This window comes from Athene noctua, chromosome Z (genome assembly GCF_965140245.1).
Source record: "Athene noctua chromosome Z, bAthNoc1.hap1.1, whole genome shotgun sequence".
NCBI classification, from domain to species: domain Eukaryota; kingdom Metazoa; phylum Chordata; class Aves; order Strigiformes; family Strigidae; genus Athene; species Athene noctua.
This window is the reverse complement of record NC_134077.1, coordinates 35,934,223-35,951,368: the sequence shown is the minus strand read 5'-3', so window position 1 is coordinate 35,951,368 and position 17,146 is coordinate 35,934,223. Positions and strand designations below refer to the sequence as shown.

Genomic DNA, 17,146 nt, shown 5'->3' with positions numbered 1-17,146 from the left:
TCAGCTTTCACTGTAAATAAGTCTGATGAGAAGGCTAGAGGAAAAGTGTGTTGGGAGTGACTCAGCTTGTTGCCTTTGGGTGTCTCTTGCCATTTTAGATATAAGAGGTAGTGTCTTGGCCTCTAGAATTGCTATTTTAGAAGGACAGATTGCTGTCATAGATCCTTTGCCTTACTTGCCAGCTATATCTTCCTTACCCTAAGATATGTAAATAATACTGGAAACCTGCATTTAGGCCTAAATTTCTTCCCCTGTTAATAGCAGCACATTACTGTTTTCCATCTGTGAGTTTCTTTTTTCTCTTTTCTATCTTTTTACTTTGGCAGTATGATATTCAAATGCATGATACAATGAAATCTTCATCACTCAGGAAAGAAAGAAAAACATTTCCAGCAGAGTTTTGCTGGTTTTTGAAGTCACATGCAGCCCCAGATACCAGGAGGCAGAAGTGGAATTTATGTGGAGATTTATCAGACATAGATTTAAAATTGAGTTGTATTTATTCTTTGGGAAATACAAAATTTAACTAAAAGTATTAGAACTTCAGTTTTCTTTTTTTTTTTTCCTCTTAGGTTTTTTCATTGATACCAGTGTTTATTTGTATAGCCCACAATTTCCTTCTTCCTTCAATTTGTGTCCAAATTATTTTTTCTTTTGTTTTTATTTAGATAAAAAATCTGATGGAGATTGTTGTATGATGTTTCAGATTTTTCTGTGAAAGCTAAAATAATAAACAACTTACCTTGGAGGTATGTTGTTGAAGACTTAAAAAATCTGATTATAAAAGGAGCTACCTTCTAAAGTCTTGTCCAAATGTGAGGCCTTACATAATTGCCTTTATAGAGCAGTGCTGAGCTTAGCTTTTAAAAACACTGTCCATCACATAACTTTTCCAGAGCAGAGACTAAAGTGCATTTTTTTTTCAGTGGTTTTAATTTATGAACAAAATTAATATTTAGTGACTTTATTTTTCCTATTTTACACTTTTTCTTTCTTGTATATGTGAGAACGTTTCTGTTATTTTGATGTGTTTTGTCTGAATTTCGCAGGTCATCTTTTGGTGTTTTACAGACTGCAAGTTTAAAACTATTGATAAAATATAATAGCGTGACAATGTAAGAGTGCAGGAGTAATAAGAAAAAAATGTACTACTATCTGTTGACTTTAGAAGTTACTAAGATGTTTTATATGAAAGTTGTAATTACACAATTAATGTAATTTTTTGTATCTTTCCAGCAGTGTCAAAGTAGAACTCATATGCTGTGTCCATATAATAGATGTACTGTGTTTGTAGAACTACATTGTTAGGGGCAGGTACTGGAAGAACACCTCGTTTGACTTCATAAACACATTTCAAAGTTCCATACCAGTTACATTAGTTGTCTACATTAATTTTCTGGAGACTTGTGAAGATTTTGTTTTCTTAGGATGATTTTTTTTTGTCCTGTTTTCAGGGTAATTTTGGTGAGGTGTATAAGGGAACATTAAAGGATAAAACTCCTGTTGCTGTAAAAACTTGTAAAGAAGATCTTCCTCAGGAATTGAAAATAAAATTTCTGTCAGAAGCCAGGTAGGTTATCTAAATTTGATTGAAATATACACTTGTTGTGTTGGGTTTTTTTTTCAACCTTTATTACTAGATGGATTTACAAAATCTGACCTTTAGAAAAACTCAAAGAAACAGTAGTCAAACTTCTTCCTTCTTTTCTCTCCTTCACATTCCACAGCTACTGCCCCAGTAACTAAACATAGCCATTTTTAACATGTGAATGCAGTAGCATCTGTACTTGCTGAAACTACATCTTAGGCAAAGCAATATGGCTATGCCTATAAAACACAATTTTGTTCTTTTAAGTGCTTCCATTTAGAACTTCTTCTGAGGTGTGCCCTGAAGATTAGGATAAGAAGACTGGAAGATGCTGTTAATTTAAATGTGATTATATGTCATAAGTCCTACTTTACATGCATGACTAATATCAAATGTGGCTAGGTTACCCCATTTAGTAATTTTCTCTTTGTAAGATGAGTTCACTCCAGTAGAGATATTCTGTGCTGTGTCAGGAAGCATGTGACTGCATACTTATTTTTCAAGTTACAGCCATGGCACAATATGCTAAGTATTCTGAATATAGGCTAATGTAGGTAGGTAGGTTCTGAGACGTCAGGGTAGATGGGTGTATTGAGACAATTTCACAGTTGTTTAAATTAACTTTCTCCCTCTTTCTATGAAGCTTCATAGTTTTAATTTTTACTCCCAAACTAGTATGATTAATATGGAAAAGTAAAAGATTCTATCTACATTTAGAGAATGAAGATCAGCCACCATATCTATTGAATAATTTTAAACAGCTCATAACTTCTACTCCTGGTCCTCAAAAAAAAGGAATAAAGAGGAGGTGCTTTAAGTCAGCAAAGAAGAAATATTTAAGTTACAAGGTCTCTGTAGAATTCTTCCTTGACCTTTATTTCACTTACAAATCATAGCATGATTGTTTTAGCCTGTAAATGTTCTTATTAAAGTATTTGTGTAAAAAGATGTAATTTTTTTTTCTAATTTCCAAAATTAAAATGGCTGTCCTTATATTCTTCTAAAACTTTTGGTATTACTTAATATCTTGAAGTAAAATTGAAATGAGTGTGCTTTTGAAAAGTGCAGCAGGGAAGTGTAGAGGCATGGTGTGCATGTTTTTTTGATGTAGCTCTGCTTCTGGTCCACCACTGAAATGATACTTAATTGCAAGAGCTCTTGAGAAGCTGCAAACCTGTAAGGCCATTTTTCTTATATAGACAAATTTTATGCAGACAAATGGTAAAATTGCAATACGAATAATATAGTGTTCTTGATTTATTACTGAATCATTATGCCCTCCATTTCAAACAGAATGATAACTGATCCATTATGTTGATTTTTTTCCTTTATGATAACAGTAATGACATGTTTCATTAAAATAACATTGAGGGTTTAAGATATTTTCCTATAATATTTAATTAGTTTGTACAATAAAGTTTATTAATATAATAAAATTACTGTGTGTTTTGCAGAATACTCAAACAGTATGATCATCCTAATATTGTAAAACTTATAGGAGTTTGCACACAACGACAACCTATATATATTGTTATGGAACTTGTTCCAGGTAATTTTTTTCCTTTTTTTGCAGCATATTTTCATAGGTATTGTTGCCATAATGTAAAATGTATTGTTTTCTGTTTATCTTAATCTGCATTCTTATGACCGATCTCAGAAGTCAGCTGTGTCATGAATCTTTGAAAATACTAGGTTCTGCTAGCTTTGGAGTGGAGTGCAGTTTGCAGATCTGGGTTTTTCTGTAGCCATTTGAGACAACAGAATTTGTTGAAAGATAGCTCTGTCTACATTTTCTTCCTGATAAGATATTACATGGAACTTGCTTTAACAATAGAGTTATACAGTGAACGTTGAGATGCTTGTATGTAAAGAAACTTCACGGCTGAGTAATGTTTCCCTTTTAATAACTCAGATTTGGATCATCTTTCACAGAATCACAGAATCATCTAGCTTAGAAAAAACCTTGAAGATCTTCTAGTCCAACCGTTAACCTAGCACTGACAGTTTCCAACTACACCATATCCCGCAGCGCTGAGTCAGCCCGACTCATAAACACTTCCAGGGATGGGGACTCTGCCCTGGGCAGCCCATTCCAACGCCTAACAACCCCTTCTGGAAAGAAATGCTTCCTAATATCCAGTCTAAACCTTCCCTGGTACAACTTGAGGCCATTATCTCTTGACCTATCTCTTGTTGCTTGGTTAAAGAGACTCATCCCCAGCTCTCTGCAACTTCCTTTCAGGGAGCTGTAGAGGGCGATGAGGTCTCCCCTCAGCCTCCTCTTCTCCAGACTAAACACCCCCAGTTCCCTCAGCCGCTCCCCATACGACCTGTGCTCCAGACCCTGCACCAGCTTCGTTGCCCTTCTCTGGACACGCTCGAGTCATTCAATGTCCTTTTTGTAGTGAGGGGCCCAAAACTGAGCACGGTCACTGAGGTGCGGCCTCAGCAGTGCTGAGTACAGGGGTCAAATCCCTTCCCTGTCCCTGCTGGCCACGCTAGTGCTGACACAAGCCAGGATGCCATTGGCCTTCTTGGCCCCCTGGGCACACTGCTGGCTCCTGTTCAGCTGGCTGTCAATCAGCACCCCCAGGTCCCTCTCTGACTGGCAGCTCTCCAGCCACTCCTCCCCAAGCCTGTAGCGCTGCTGGGGGTTGTTGTGGCCCAAGGGCAGCCCCCGGCATTTGGCCTTATGGAAACTCCTCCAGTTGGCCTCAGCCCATGGCTCCAGCCTGTCCAGGTCTCTCTGCAGAGCCTCCCTACCCTCGAGCACATCAACACTCCCACCCAACTTGGTGTCATCTGCAAACTGACTGAGGGTGCACTCGATCCCCTCGTCTAGATCATCAATAAAGATGTTAAAGAGGTGTGGCCCCAAAACCGAGCCCTGGGGGACACCACTCGTGACCGGCCGCCAACTGGATTTAACTCTGTTCACCACAACTCTTGGGGCCCGGCCATCCAGACAGTTTTTTACCCATCAAAGCGTGTGCCCATCCAAGTCACGAGGAGCCACTTTCACCAGGAGAATGCTGTGGGACATGGTGTCACAGGCCTTCCTAAAGTCAAGGTAGACAACATCCACAGCCTTTTCCTCATCACTCATTGCCATTTTTCCTCCTGTGTCTAGCAGGAGATGGAGGCTCTCCCTGGTTTTGCTGCTCACATACTTACAGAAACATTTCCAGTTATCCTTGATTGCTGAAACCAGGTAAATTTCCTGCTGGGCTTTAAACCTCCTGATTTCCACCCTGCATAGCCTCACAACATCTTTGTAATCATTGTGAGTGTCTAGCCCCTTCTTCCAAAGGCTGTAAACTCTCCTTTTCTCCCTGAGTTGCTGCCAGATCTCCCTGTCCAAGCCAGAGTGGTCTTCTCTGGGATGGCTTCTACAGCACGTGAGGACACCCTCCTCCTGAGCCATTAAAACTTCCTCCTTAAAGAGTGTCCAGTCTTCCTGAAGCCCTATACCCTTCAGGACCATCTCCCACTGGATTCCGTGAAGCAGGTGCCCAAACAAGACAAAGTCAGCCCTTTGGAAGTCCAGGATGTCAGTTCTGCTGCCCCCTCTCCTGGCCTCTCTCAGAATAGAGAACTCTCTTATTTCATGTTTGCTGTGCCCTAGTTGGCCTCCTACCCCCACATCCTCCACCAGCCCTTCTCTGTTCACAAAGAGGAGATCCAGCAGGGCACCTTCTCTGGTCAGTTCAAATATATCTGTGCTAATATAAAAGTTTTTTCTTTACTAAAATGTATTTTTCAGTTTGTGGGTTGCTCTTGATTTATTTTTGGAATCTTGAGTTTATATTATTCAGCAATGACTGGAGAGAATTTCAAACTGTTGGGATGATAACAGCTTTTGGGCCATTTTATCTTTGTTCATTTTCTCAGCAGCTGAAAAATAGGAGGGTTTGGTAACCTAGTACTGCTTAATATGCAACACTATATTTGTTTTGTATATCACTGGATTTGTCTTCAGAATTATACAGCAAGCTGTTTTAAGAACCTTTCCATTCATGAAGACTTAGATTGTTTCTAATTCTTGACTGCTGGCTTTAATACAAAAGTACTAATGAAATCTTGACCTATTTGAATTTTCTGCCCTTATTCAATTAGATTATATTAGATTATTATTTTTGTACATGTGATTAACTTTATTAAAATGGAGACTAAATACAACATCCTGGGTTTTAAGGCATACTTTGGTAATCAGCTTCTCCAGACATCTCTGAAAATAAAAATAAATGCTGATTTTTAACACCTTTATCGTTCTGGTTCAGGGTTTTCAGAGCCTAAGGACAAGTGGTTGAAATATACTAGTGGAATTTGACAAGGAATTAGTGCAAACCTTTCATTCTCATGACTATTTTTCAGTCCAGGTGATTCCAAAAATTCTTCTGTCTCCTGGCTGGAATTTGGTGGTCTGTAAGTCCTCTGGCTAGCTTCTGTGCTTGCCTGCCCTCATAAACACTGTATTGTGATCAAGCCATCACATTTTCCTGTGTTCTCTTATACCTTGGCTACCACATCACGAGACTGACCAAATCAGCTAGAAACTGTAATGATGCCAACTCTGAGGAAATTGGCAGGGTAAAGACGAAACATTTACTTAGCATGTTTCAGAGAAGCAATGATTCTGATGTTAGTGGTTTTATGTTTTGTAATGACAAGTTTGAATGAGATTACCTAAAATAATTATTAGTGCTCTGATTTGGTATTTAATGCTGCCCTTCAAAGAACAGAATAGTGTTAGGCTTGTTGACTTGCACTCAGTACTTAACTGCTTTGTATCTGCTTTGTCTGTGTTTTGTCTTAAATGTGTTTATGCTTGAAGGCATTTAAGCAGTTTGACATTCATTTTAATAACTTAAAATGGCATGTTTTAGCTTTGAATTGTTGTCTGTAAATGTATGGCTGAGAAGGTGTGTAATAAATAAATGTCTGACAGTTTTTTTACCGTGGAGAAAATTAGAAACATCTTCATAAAATGTGGGATTTCTTCTGTATTTTCCGAGTTACCTTTAATGTTTGCACTTGCTGTTTTTATATCCCAGATACCTGTAGGGTGTACACTTACTATGTCTTTTGAGACTACTAGGGTGTGGCTCAACAGCAGCTAATTCTGCTTTTCATTCAGATTCAGATTTTAGTCCAGATTCTTAATTCAGGTATTAAAAATGTATTTTGAAACTGAGCACTTCATGTAGAGAGATGCTACTTTGTTAGTGATTCTGTCATAAACTGTCTCTACAGATAAACGTTTTTCCCTTGTTGCAAATATAAATGGGATTAAAAACTATGCATCTGGGTAAAGTAATCAATGAAAACAATATAGAAGGTGGCAGATGCGTATTTAAGCATCTGTGCATCCATTGTTACATGCAAAAATAACCCAGATTTTGCCAACAGATACAGAAATAAAGCGAGTTGTCAAAGACAATTACCCTTTGTAGGTAGATCCCTTTTCTTGGGGGGTGGGTGTGTGTGTTAACAAGTGATGTGTGCTAAAGTAGGAATCACATTGATACAGAAATTTCAAGATGAGTGATGTAGCAAGGATTAACTGAAATAATAAAAAAGGTAGCAGACAATATTGCAGATACATAGCCAAAGTGAAAAGGTAGATAAGAAATTATATATATTAATGAAAAAGAACTGTCATTTACTTACCGTTCACTTACTTGCTGTTGGTCATACTGAGCTTACTGTATATATCCAGCCAGTGTCAATCCTTATCACAGATTACTTCACTACAGAAAGATTTGGTTATCTTTTTCAGAATCCGCCACATGTCAAAAAATGAGGGAAATATATTAATGTAACACATATCTGTATTATATAAATTCTCTTTTTATATGTGAAAAAATCCATCCTATCTCTCTGCCTTGGCTGGCTTGTTAGGGGCCAAGTCTGTTTTCTGTCTGCAGGTCTTTCTGCAGGAACCTCTACAGCTGAGAAGGGAAGGAGCATTCTGTAAGCAGAATGTGGCATCATTTTCTAGTTGGTTCGGATAAGGTTACTCTAGTCCTTCTAGCTTCTCAGACAACATCTAATGAGAAAAACAGTCCTTTAAACTGAGAAAGGAGAAGGCCTGAAAAGACAGAACTTGGGGGGTTTTGTTACTGTTAACCATGTTTTTATGATGGTACCATTGATGATGACATAGATTTAGGATGCTTAATCCACTAAATTGAAAACATAGGAGTAAGAGTCTTAATGCTTTTTCAAAATTAAGCTGCACATGATTCTTATAGCAAGTTAAGAGACTCCTGTAAACTGCTGAAAGACCGTTTCTTCTGAGGACTCGGAGATCAGAACAAATATTTTAACAAAGATATTTTTTACAGTTGTCTAATAAAGTATGCCCAATGACCATCACAAAATAAGCTTTCTTACATTTTAATGAACATTTATTGGGCACCTTCATTGCAATATAGGAAAAAAGCTACAGGAATATTTTTTAAAGAGCTTGCTTCTCTCGTTTTCCAGATAAGCAACTGATAATACTGCCCAAGTAAAGACATATAATAAATAGTTCCTCTGAATACAGAAGAGCACATTCTGTCAACTGCTTTTTATTCTTTGTAACACAGATACCACAAATAAAAATATCAGTAAGTGGTGGTGGCTACTTACTAATAAGAAACCACCAATTGGCCTTCTAAAGAGTGTTGTTTGGGAGGTATGTGCTTCTATTTTGTGTAGAACAGTATTTATTTATTGTGTAAGTTAGATTTATTATTGCTTTCTAAAAGCATTTCTAACTGATAAAAAAACTCCTAATTAGAATATTCCCTGTCATACATTAACAGAAGCTAAAATATATCTAGCACCAACAACGTCCTTCATATATACATGGAAAGTTACATGTATAGAAGAGATGGTGTAAAACTGTCACTCGGGAATTTATTATGAGAGCTACCAAAAAATAAAATTAATGATTTTTGAAATCCCAAGCAAATTGTTCTCTCTCTCCTCTCCTCCCCTCCCCTTCCCAAAACTGTGGAGATAGCCATTGAAATTGAGTCAATGAGTCCTTAATATTTTTTATAAACATTTTATATATTTGTAAGTTAACAGATCTATAGAAAACTCTTTTGCATGCTTGAATTATGCTAGCTAGCTGCTATGAAAAAGCAATTTAGCAAAGCAGATGTTTTAAAATTTTGATCTGTGTTTGCATAATGGATACATTTGTAATAATCTGTAATGCAGTCTTCCAAATAATTAATTCTATTCTTTTTACCTAAATGATACTGAAATATTAACTAAAACAAACTACTGCCCAGATCCTTACATGGGCCCAGTGCTGCAGTTGCTGTGTGGCTTCTCAACTACCATGTAATAAAAATTAACCTGAACTTTTTTCTGTGAATTTTTTAGTAGACTAAGAACTGAAAAAAACCTCTATTTGGAAATGATCTTTGTATTACAACATTTTGCTAATGGAGAACTTCTCACAGAGATTTATTTCCTCTTCTTGTTTGATAGTTATGACTCTTTATGACAACTATAGTTACCAGTTTGAACATATTAAGACTGTTAAAAAGAAAGAACATTTGAGGAGCATAACCCGTGCATGGATATGCTGATTTTTTGCATGGATTTTGTGTTCCTAATAGAAGTCAGACTTTTATTTCTCTTTCACTGCGTGCTTACCTTTGCTTATATTTTCTGATTTCATATTGCTAGCTTCTACGCTTCACATTCTGTTAGGACTCCTAATTTCGGTTGGGCCTGAGCAATGTATACGGGCATGTTCTCTGCACTGGTGTGGTAGGTCAGATGTGCTGTTTCTAGATACAGAGATACAAGTAATCTCAGCTCCCTGGGCATGTGGTGTGATGTCTTGAGCCAGAGAGCACATGAGGTGAGATCCAGAATCAGTGTAATTTCTTGTAGAGTTCTCTACACAGTGAGCTACACCATCTAATTTGTTGAGCATTTGCTGATCACCTGCATAGCATATGCACAATAAGTGGGATGCATCCAGTGGAGTACTGTGTTTTAATAATAATCTATTATAGCATTATCTGTAAGATTTACCTTGCAGCAATACCTGAAGAGAATGCAGTGGGTAAAGTCTCCCTACTGATTCTGACTCCAGTGATGGGGCTGAATAAAGAAAAGCGGTATTTGATCACCAGTTTCTTCTCTGTCTCCACTGCACAAGAGCAGATTTCAGATGCTGTGTTAGCATAAAGTTAATGAGAACTTCATGCCAAAAAGGCATGGTTTATTTTACAGTACAATCAAATAAATTTTACTGCAATTGCGGTATCATGCAGTGAATTTTAAATCCTGCATTGAAGGAGTAGAAATGATTCAGCTCAGCTCCAGGAAAAGCAGAAGTATAATTCTCAAGTTAATGTATACTGCCCAAGATTTCAAAACCTTCCAAAAATTCTGCTTAAAAAAGTTAGGCTATTGGAACCTGTTAGTATTATGAAGAACTCTGATAATCATACGGGTTGCTCTAAGTTACTTTCTTTGTAATATTTTTCCTTTTTTTCATACTACTTTATAATGAAATGTTGGCTAAGATGGTTTGATAAGGTTTGTTGCAAAGGTGGTATTGATGGAGATTTTTTTCGGGTATCTTCTAATCTAAAAATATTAATACTATGTTGTTTCATAACTTACTAGAGTAAATTTTAAATAATCTGTTGTGATATATTTTAAATACTCAGTTTATCCTAAGAAAGACAAAATAGTTAAAATAAGAATTGCTAATGAATTTCAGAAAAAAAAAAACCTGTATGTTGAGATTTACCAATTGCTTGATGTTAGTATAGAACTGTGAGTTTTTATTGTCGTGTGGACTTGACTAACCTGACTGAAAAGTAATGTAGTAAAGGTGGGATGCTAGTCTTAAAATTGTTCAGTGAGAGTTGCTGCATATTTGAGACTGTGAATACAGTCTGTAGCCTTCACCACAGGAATTTTCTAATGCAGATAAGCTTTTGTCAGAGATGGTTTCCAAAATGAGAAACAGCAGGAATTTGTGTAAAGTGTAAGAAATCACGTAACATTTCTGTGATGCCACATCAATCCAAAAATTGAGCATTTAACTCATATTTTCTGGGTTTCATTTTTCTTTGCTCTAACTTTATCCTTAGTTGTTGACCTTAAAACTGAAGAAAGGGAGGTAATTATGAGAAGCTGCTTTGGTATTCAGAACAGAAGAAAAATTTGCCAGTGTCTTTTAAGGCCACACAAGGCATAAGGAGTTTTCGTAACAGCTCACCTTTGGCAAATTTAGATGATGATCAGAGAGACTGCCTGGAATACTGCTAGCATTATCTGTAAGCTGGCTAGAGCCCGCACTGATAACCTCAGACAAATGGATGCTGGATTTAAATGGGGTGTAGGAAAGATTATCAAGGGGTTGACAAAACCTGCTTCCTGTTCTTTTCTCCTGTCAGAGTGAACTCAGCATCTTTTCATGGAAAAAGATAGGAAAAGAATAAACTAGAATACCCTCCTCTTTTACCCTTCCTCAGTACTACCTTCTTCATCCCAACGTCTCTCTAAGTGATCATGGATCTTATTATGGTATTTCTGTTTTGAGAATAAGAGTTTTGAATTCACTGAAACACTCAGGATCACTTAACTGTGTTTTCATCTGTTCTTAATTTATCATGCAATCTCCCATATAATCAGAAACATATTGCAGAAGTCCCTTTAAACTTTTTAATGTTTTTTACTCTTCCTAGGTTTAAGGGAAGAACAAATCAAATTCATATGTAATCTGTAAAATGTAAAAAGCAATCCCAAGCCACAAAATTATTTCTTCTCCTTCTGTATGTGAATTTCAATTTACTTAAATTTTAGCTTGCCCAGAGAACTTAATTTAGAGGTAGAACCTTTATGTGATTGTGAACTGTGTGTTCTAGTTAGGCATTTTGAAGACAGATGTGTAATCCTGTGGTGCATTTACCACTTCATGAAACTATTTCAATAGTTTATCTTGTAGAACCTTCAAAGGTGCCTCTGTCCCTCCAGCAAAAAGAGTCTGCACAGGTTGTCAGCACCATCATCACAGCTGCACCAGCTCTCTGGAAGGATTTGTCTAATTGACAATAGATACAAACATCTATTTTCCAATGGTTGATTAAAGGTAGTAGAAGGAAGCTTGTAGTCACATTTTTTCTGACCTGCTCCTTTTAGCTGTTGGACTGTTTAATCACAAGCCGATAGCCTACTTTCTGTTTCAAGTTTCTATATATTTAAACATTTTTATAATCAAAATAGTTAAAATTACATCTGCAGAAATATTGTGTATTAATTTTCTTTTTGCTAAGTCACGCATTCAAAAATAGACTATTCAAGAATCTGACTTGTCTGTTGAGTCTTAATTTAACTTCCTCTAGCATATATATTATGATAATATAATACATTATATTATATATTACAGTATTATGAAAACTAGATCTCCTTTCCGTACAAGATCCTTACCTCATACAGTTCTTTCCAGCAGTTGTTTCTCGTCTTCAAATCCATTCTGTGGCCATAGGCCTTATTTAGTCTACTCTATCAGTGATCTTCTCTGAATGTGATTCCCACACCCCCTCCCTAGTGGGCATTTCTGGACATTTTGCACTTTAATACTAAATGATTTGTAGGCATTTCTCTGGAATACTAGTGTGCATTCCTGACACTACCATAGAATTCCTATTTGATAATGGATACGTGGTTGCAAAAAACACAACCCCCTACTTAATTGAACACAGAGTTTGTGTTCCCTGTTGTATTTAGTCTCATGCTGACATATATTAGAGTAGATCTGCTCAGCATTTGCAGCTTGAAACAGGTCGAGTTGTGCTTGTACATAAAAACATCTATGGAAACATCCAGTAATCTAATAGTATGGGAAGGCTTTCTGAATAAGGTTTCAGCTATGTATGTTCAGCTTATATCTAGACGTATGTATTGAAGGTGGAGTTCAGCAAGGTCGTAACATCCATTTTTGCAACTGGATAAGGTAAACCTGTTCAGATTTGTATAGAATCATTTGGGATGCACATTGTCTGTGCCATTGATGCAGAAACAATTCAGAGGTGACAGGTTTTATTAGCTCAGGTGCAGCACTGCTTGATTTCAGCTACACTGGCTCCCAGTCATGTTCAGAAAGAGCACAGCCATTTCTGTAGTGCCTGTAAGAGCATCTGATAAGCCATTCTTAACCCAAGCTCTGTTATCTCTGCACCCTGTTCATGCTGTCCTCCCTGCAGCTGACCTTGGTCCAGCTTGACTTACTCACTCCATCTCTTCTGAAATTAAGGTGACGCCATTTCTACTTTCTGCATGGTATTTTTACTTCCATGGGACATGTTAGGCCAGGAGCATTTGCAAATAAAGCCCCATATTCTTCTTGACCTATCAGGTCCTCTTTTTGGTCTTGGAAAGGAGGGCTATATGGCATAGCATGGAGAAATGCTTACGGATCTATTATAGCTGCTGCTGAGGTAGAGCTAGTACAACCTACTAATTCTTAACTGACTTTTGTGGAATTACTCTTATGTTCTGTATGTAGTGATATGTTAGTGCATAGCACCAAATCACAAGCCAATTCCACGTATTTTTGCTGTTAGTTGCACTGTCAGTGCTGAGACTGAGTTATGTATGATTTATTCATTGGTATGATATCCATATTATCTGATCTCTTCTGCTAAACTAATTATCATCTTGAATGTGTCAAGGTTAGCCCTGCTGTCTCTGAAGTGCAGCTGATTTCATACACAAGCCCAGAATTCTGCTCAATGCTGAAAAAAATGTTAACTTTTAATTTCACATTATGTGATTCAGCTGCTGTGTTTTCTGCTCTATATCTGGTTGGTTTTTCTCCTGTTTCCTGCTTCTGGAGGCAATGCGATCTCTATAGAGATCACTCTGATTTTTTCCAATTGCTACTCTAAAGAGATGCCTTAAAACTTTATTATAAATTTTTGTATGATCCGCTCCACTGGTCGTATTGTGTGTCCTTAGTAGCTGCCTTTTGCCAGCAAATGTCAAATGTGTTTTATCTTGAAGTCCCATGCTGAGTCTTTACTGCACACTGTCAAAAATAAACAAAAAAAAAGGTCAGTCAAATTCTAGACAAACTCAAATCAGAGATAAGATGCAGATTTTTAACAGTGATAGTGACTGGCTTTGTTTTCCATTCAATTCTTTTTTTCTCTAGTCAAATAAGTTATCTGGCTAAATACACAACTGTTGCGAAAACCACCTTCTGTCTACCCTACAGTTTCTCTTCGCACAAACATGACCACTGCCTGTTTCTCTAGTTTTTGTCTCTCTTATTTATCCTTTCCTCTTGCACTCAGCTAACCTTCCAGCTTCCATTTTTCTTTGTCTCTAGTTCTCTGCAACCTGCCATGCTTCTGCCTGCTTCCGTCTTGTTGGGCACGTCACCCTATGAACCAGGCACCCTCCCATAGATTCCCTTTCTCCACATATACATGTGCAACTTCACTTTCTTCCCCCAGCCCTCTACGGGGTCCACATACAGACCTCATTTCTTCTTCTTCCCTTCCCTTCTTTTTTATCTTTTACTTTCATGTGGGCCTCTCTGCTTTCCTATTTGCTGCATAGTTTCCAGCTATGAGGATATTAAGAGAAGAGAGGGAACATTAAGATTCCTTTGTTGGGGTGTAGGTGGTGATGATGAAAAATTCTTTTGATTCATAGCTTCTCTATTTGATAAAACAAGACCAAAGCCCCACTATACAGTCTTCTTTTACTGTAACATTTGAGACTAGAGTTTGATTTTTCTCTTTTCAAATATTTTAGGCTTTGACGATACTATATTTTGTATCAAGATTGTACAAAAATTAATTAGCAAGTAGATGAAACTAGAAAATCTGTTTGAAAACTGAATAAAAAATAAGCAAAGTGTTTTGGTAGCTGCAAGAACTTCTGTATGCATCTTATTTGCTTAGTTTTATTTGTTGGTATTCCACATCATTATTTTTGCTTTACCTAGAACAATTTTTAAGTAATATATATTATTTAATGAGTCTGCATTTAAAAAACATTCATTGTCTTTCTTTAGACTAAAGAAAACCCAGTCCTTCATGTATGTTCTGTTTCACAAGGGCCATCACAGCTTTCTAATCTGGAATCCTTTTCAAGGCTAGTGATTACTGGTTTTTAAGCATAGTCCAATTATAGGAATTAATGAATCAAAACTGAATGGAAGATTTCCTGGGGGAGGATGATTTTCCTTTTAGTTAATTTCTGAAATGGGTTTTGTCCTATATCCTCATAGCCACAATACGAAAACAGAGAGGCTGAGTAGTCTGGGCAGGATTACTTTGTTCAGCACAGAGGACAAGGGGTGCTGGCTATTGATATTTTGCTATAATTTCTGATTTCTTTTTGACAGATGATGACAGACTTGGTTTTGGACAGGCTTTTATGACATTTGGGAGTAAGTTAATGTGGTAGGATCACTGGCTTCATGCTCTAGCTTATTTGATCCACCTTAAATCAAAGGCAAGGTTGCTGACCACTGTCAATATTTTCCTAATTTTGAATATCATATATATATATATAGTCTGTCATCCCATTAAAAGGACATAGCACATATAATGTAACTTTCTCATCTTCATCTTATTATAGTGTAGTTATTTTGTGCTAGTGAGTCATTTCCATTGTGGTCTCATTCAGTATTCTGCTAGAGTCATCTGCACACAGTCCTGATGCAGGCAACATCTTCTCTGTGTTTACTTGTTTGTTGTTGCTAATCGTGTCCTTGACTCTTAATGTACACCATCCTTGTATCTCTTGTTTTTTTTCTTCATCTTTTGTTTTCACATACATGCATTTCCATTCATACGTCATTATTACCATTGGTAACATTACTATGGCAAAACTTTGCATGAATATAGCAACTTTTTTTGCATTCCTAATCAGGAAAAACAAAGTTTTAACTGGATTTTGCAACAGTACTCTGTAGGCAGTTAAAAAACTTACGGTTTATTTACAGTTTTCGTGATTACTTATGTAAAATAGAAAGAAGTGAAAGCACTGCATTGCACACAAATGATCCATTAGTTGAAAAGTGAAGGCACACTATTTTAAGGAAAATGAGGGCTTCAGCATTTCTAAACCCTTACATTTTCAGGAGTTTGTCAAATAGCTTCTTACTTTCTTAAAAAACTGTCTTCTAGAATTGCTACAGATGAATGTTTGCTATTTTAAATTCATAGATTTAAGAAGCAGTGTTTGGGTTTGTTTTGTTGATAAATGTATATGGGACTAAAATACTGGGCAGTAAAAAAATTCTAAATTTCTTTACATTAGTCAAAAGACTGACCATATGAATCTTCCAGGTGCAGATAAAGGTCATTTTAATAATATTATAATAGCTTATAAAGCAATTATAAATATTGACTCATGGAGCTCCTCTATGTTAGGTGACCTTTAAGTTGTATGCCCAGAAGCTTGCTGCATCTGTATGATTAATGTGTGTATAAATGTAAGAACTAAGCATACTCTTTAAAAAAACTGCTACTTAACAAGGCTGTGTAATAAAGGAAATTATCCCACTTTATTAAAACTGATATGTAAATAATATATATAATTCCATATATTTCCTAATAATTGCTATTATGTTACAACATTAATATTTGCATAATTATCATTTATAACATTATTTAAATGGTACGATACTATATAGCTATATAAGTAATGTATGTCTATATATCTAAGTATCAATAAGTGGGAGATTTCCCACCATAATTTCAAAATTATATTTTAATTATGTTCAGTGTCAATACGGGTTATCAGAATAATGAGTGTCTAGAACAAGTAGGTAGGTACCATTTTGGGCACCAGCTCAGGACAACACTGGTGTACTCATAGTTGATTGTAAATGCCATTTAATAAATTAAATTAAATATTTTGTAAACTGATTTAAGATATTTCATTGCTGATTTTTGTGGTTTGATTTCTTCTCATAGATCACAACTAGGTTTTTTCCTCTTGCAAAACTTTAACTTACTTTTGTGTGCACCATTAAGTGTACTGTTACATTGCCATAAAATCCTACTACTGAACATACAGCATAAGGTTAATAATGCTTTGTAAGTAGAGCCAACAGTAGGAGATGCTGGTATGTGGTATTTTCAGTCTCTTAAAATTTCTGCATATAATGAGAAACAGTTCACATTCACAGTGAAATACATGAAGGGCTGTTTTCAGGAATCCAATTATAGCAAGCTGCTCTCATGGGTCTTCTGCTTATGTGCTACATTTTGTCATCTACTTAGTAAAATAATTCTATTGTATTAGGCAGACACTCCAGTACTGTTATTTGTCCTCCTGTAAACCCAAACCAGGCAGTTTATTTCTGCTTGGTAATAATACTATAATAGTTTAAATATTTCTGTATTACTTAAGAGTGGTTGGAGCAAACCTCATTTCCTGGTAGTGTTGTGTGCCATTAACTGGAAAAACAGGTAGTCATGTAAAGCACAGTGGAAATTCCACATATAAGAGAAAGCATTACTTACTCTTAGGTAGTCATGTAGTTTTGTTTCAGTTGTTTCATAG

At 36.4% G+C, this 17,146-nt stretch overlaps 1 protein-coding gene across 5 annotated transcripts in view; it reads left to right on the top strand.

Moving 5' to 3' along the window:
- FER (FER tyrosine kinase) overlaps positions 1 to 17,146 on the top strand; it is a 203,155-nt gene that overhangs the window by 139,168 nt on the left and 46,841 nt on the right. For 3 of the 5 annotated variants that reach the window (XM_074931319.1, XM_074931317.1, XM_074931318.1), the window contains exons 15-16: positions 1,455 to 1,570; positions 3,043 to 3,137. In XM_074931319.1, coding sequence (XP_074787420.1) covers positions 1,455 to 1,570; positions 3,043 to 3,137 — 211 coding nt within the window. Of the gene's footprint in view, positions 1 to 1,454; positions 1,571 to 3,042; positions 3,138 to 17,146 lie in introns of those variants that run through there. The other 2 variants (XR_012635484.1, XR_012635485.1) reach the window with 2 other exon arrangements.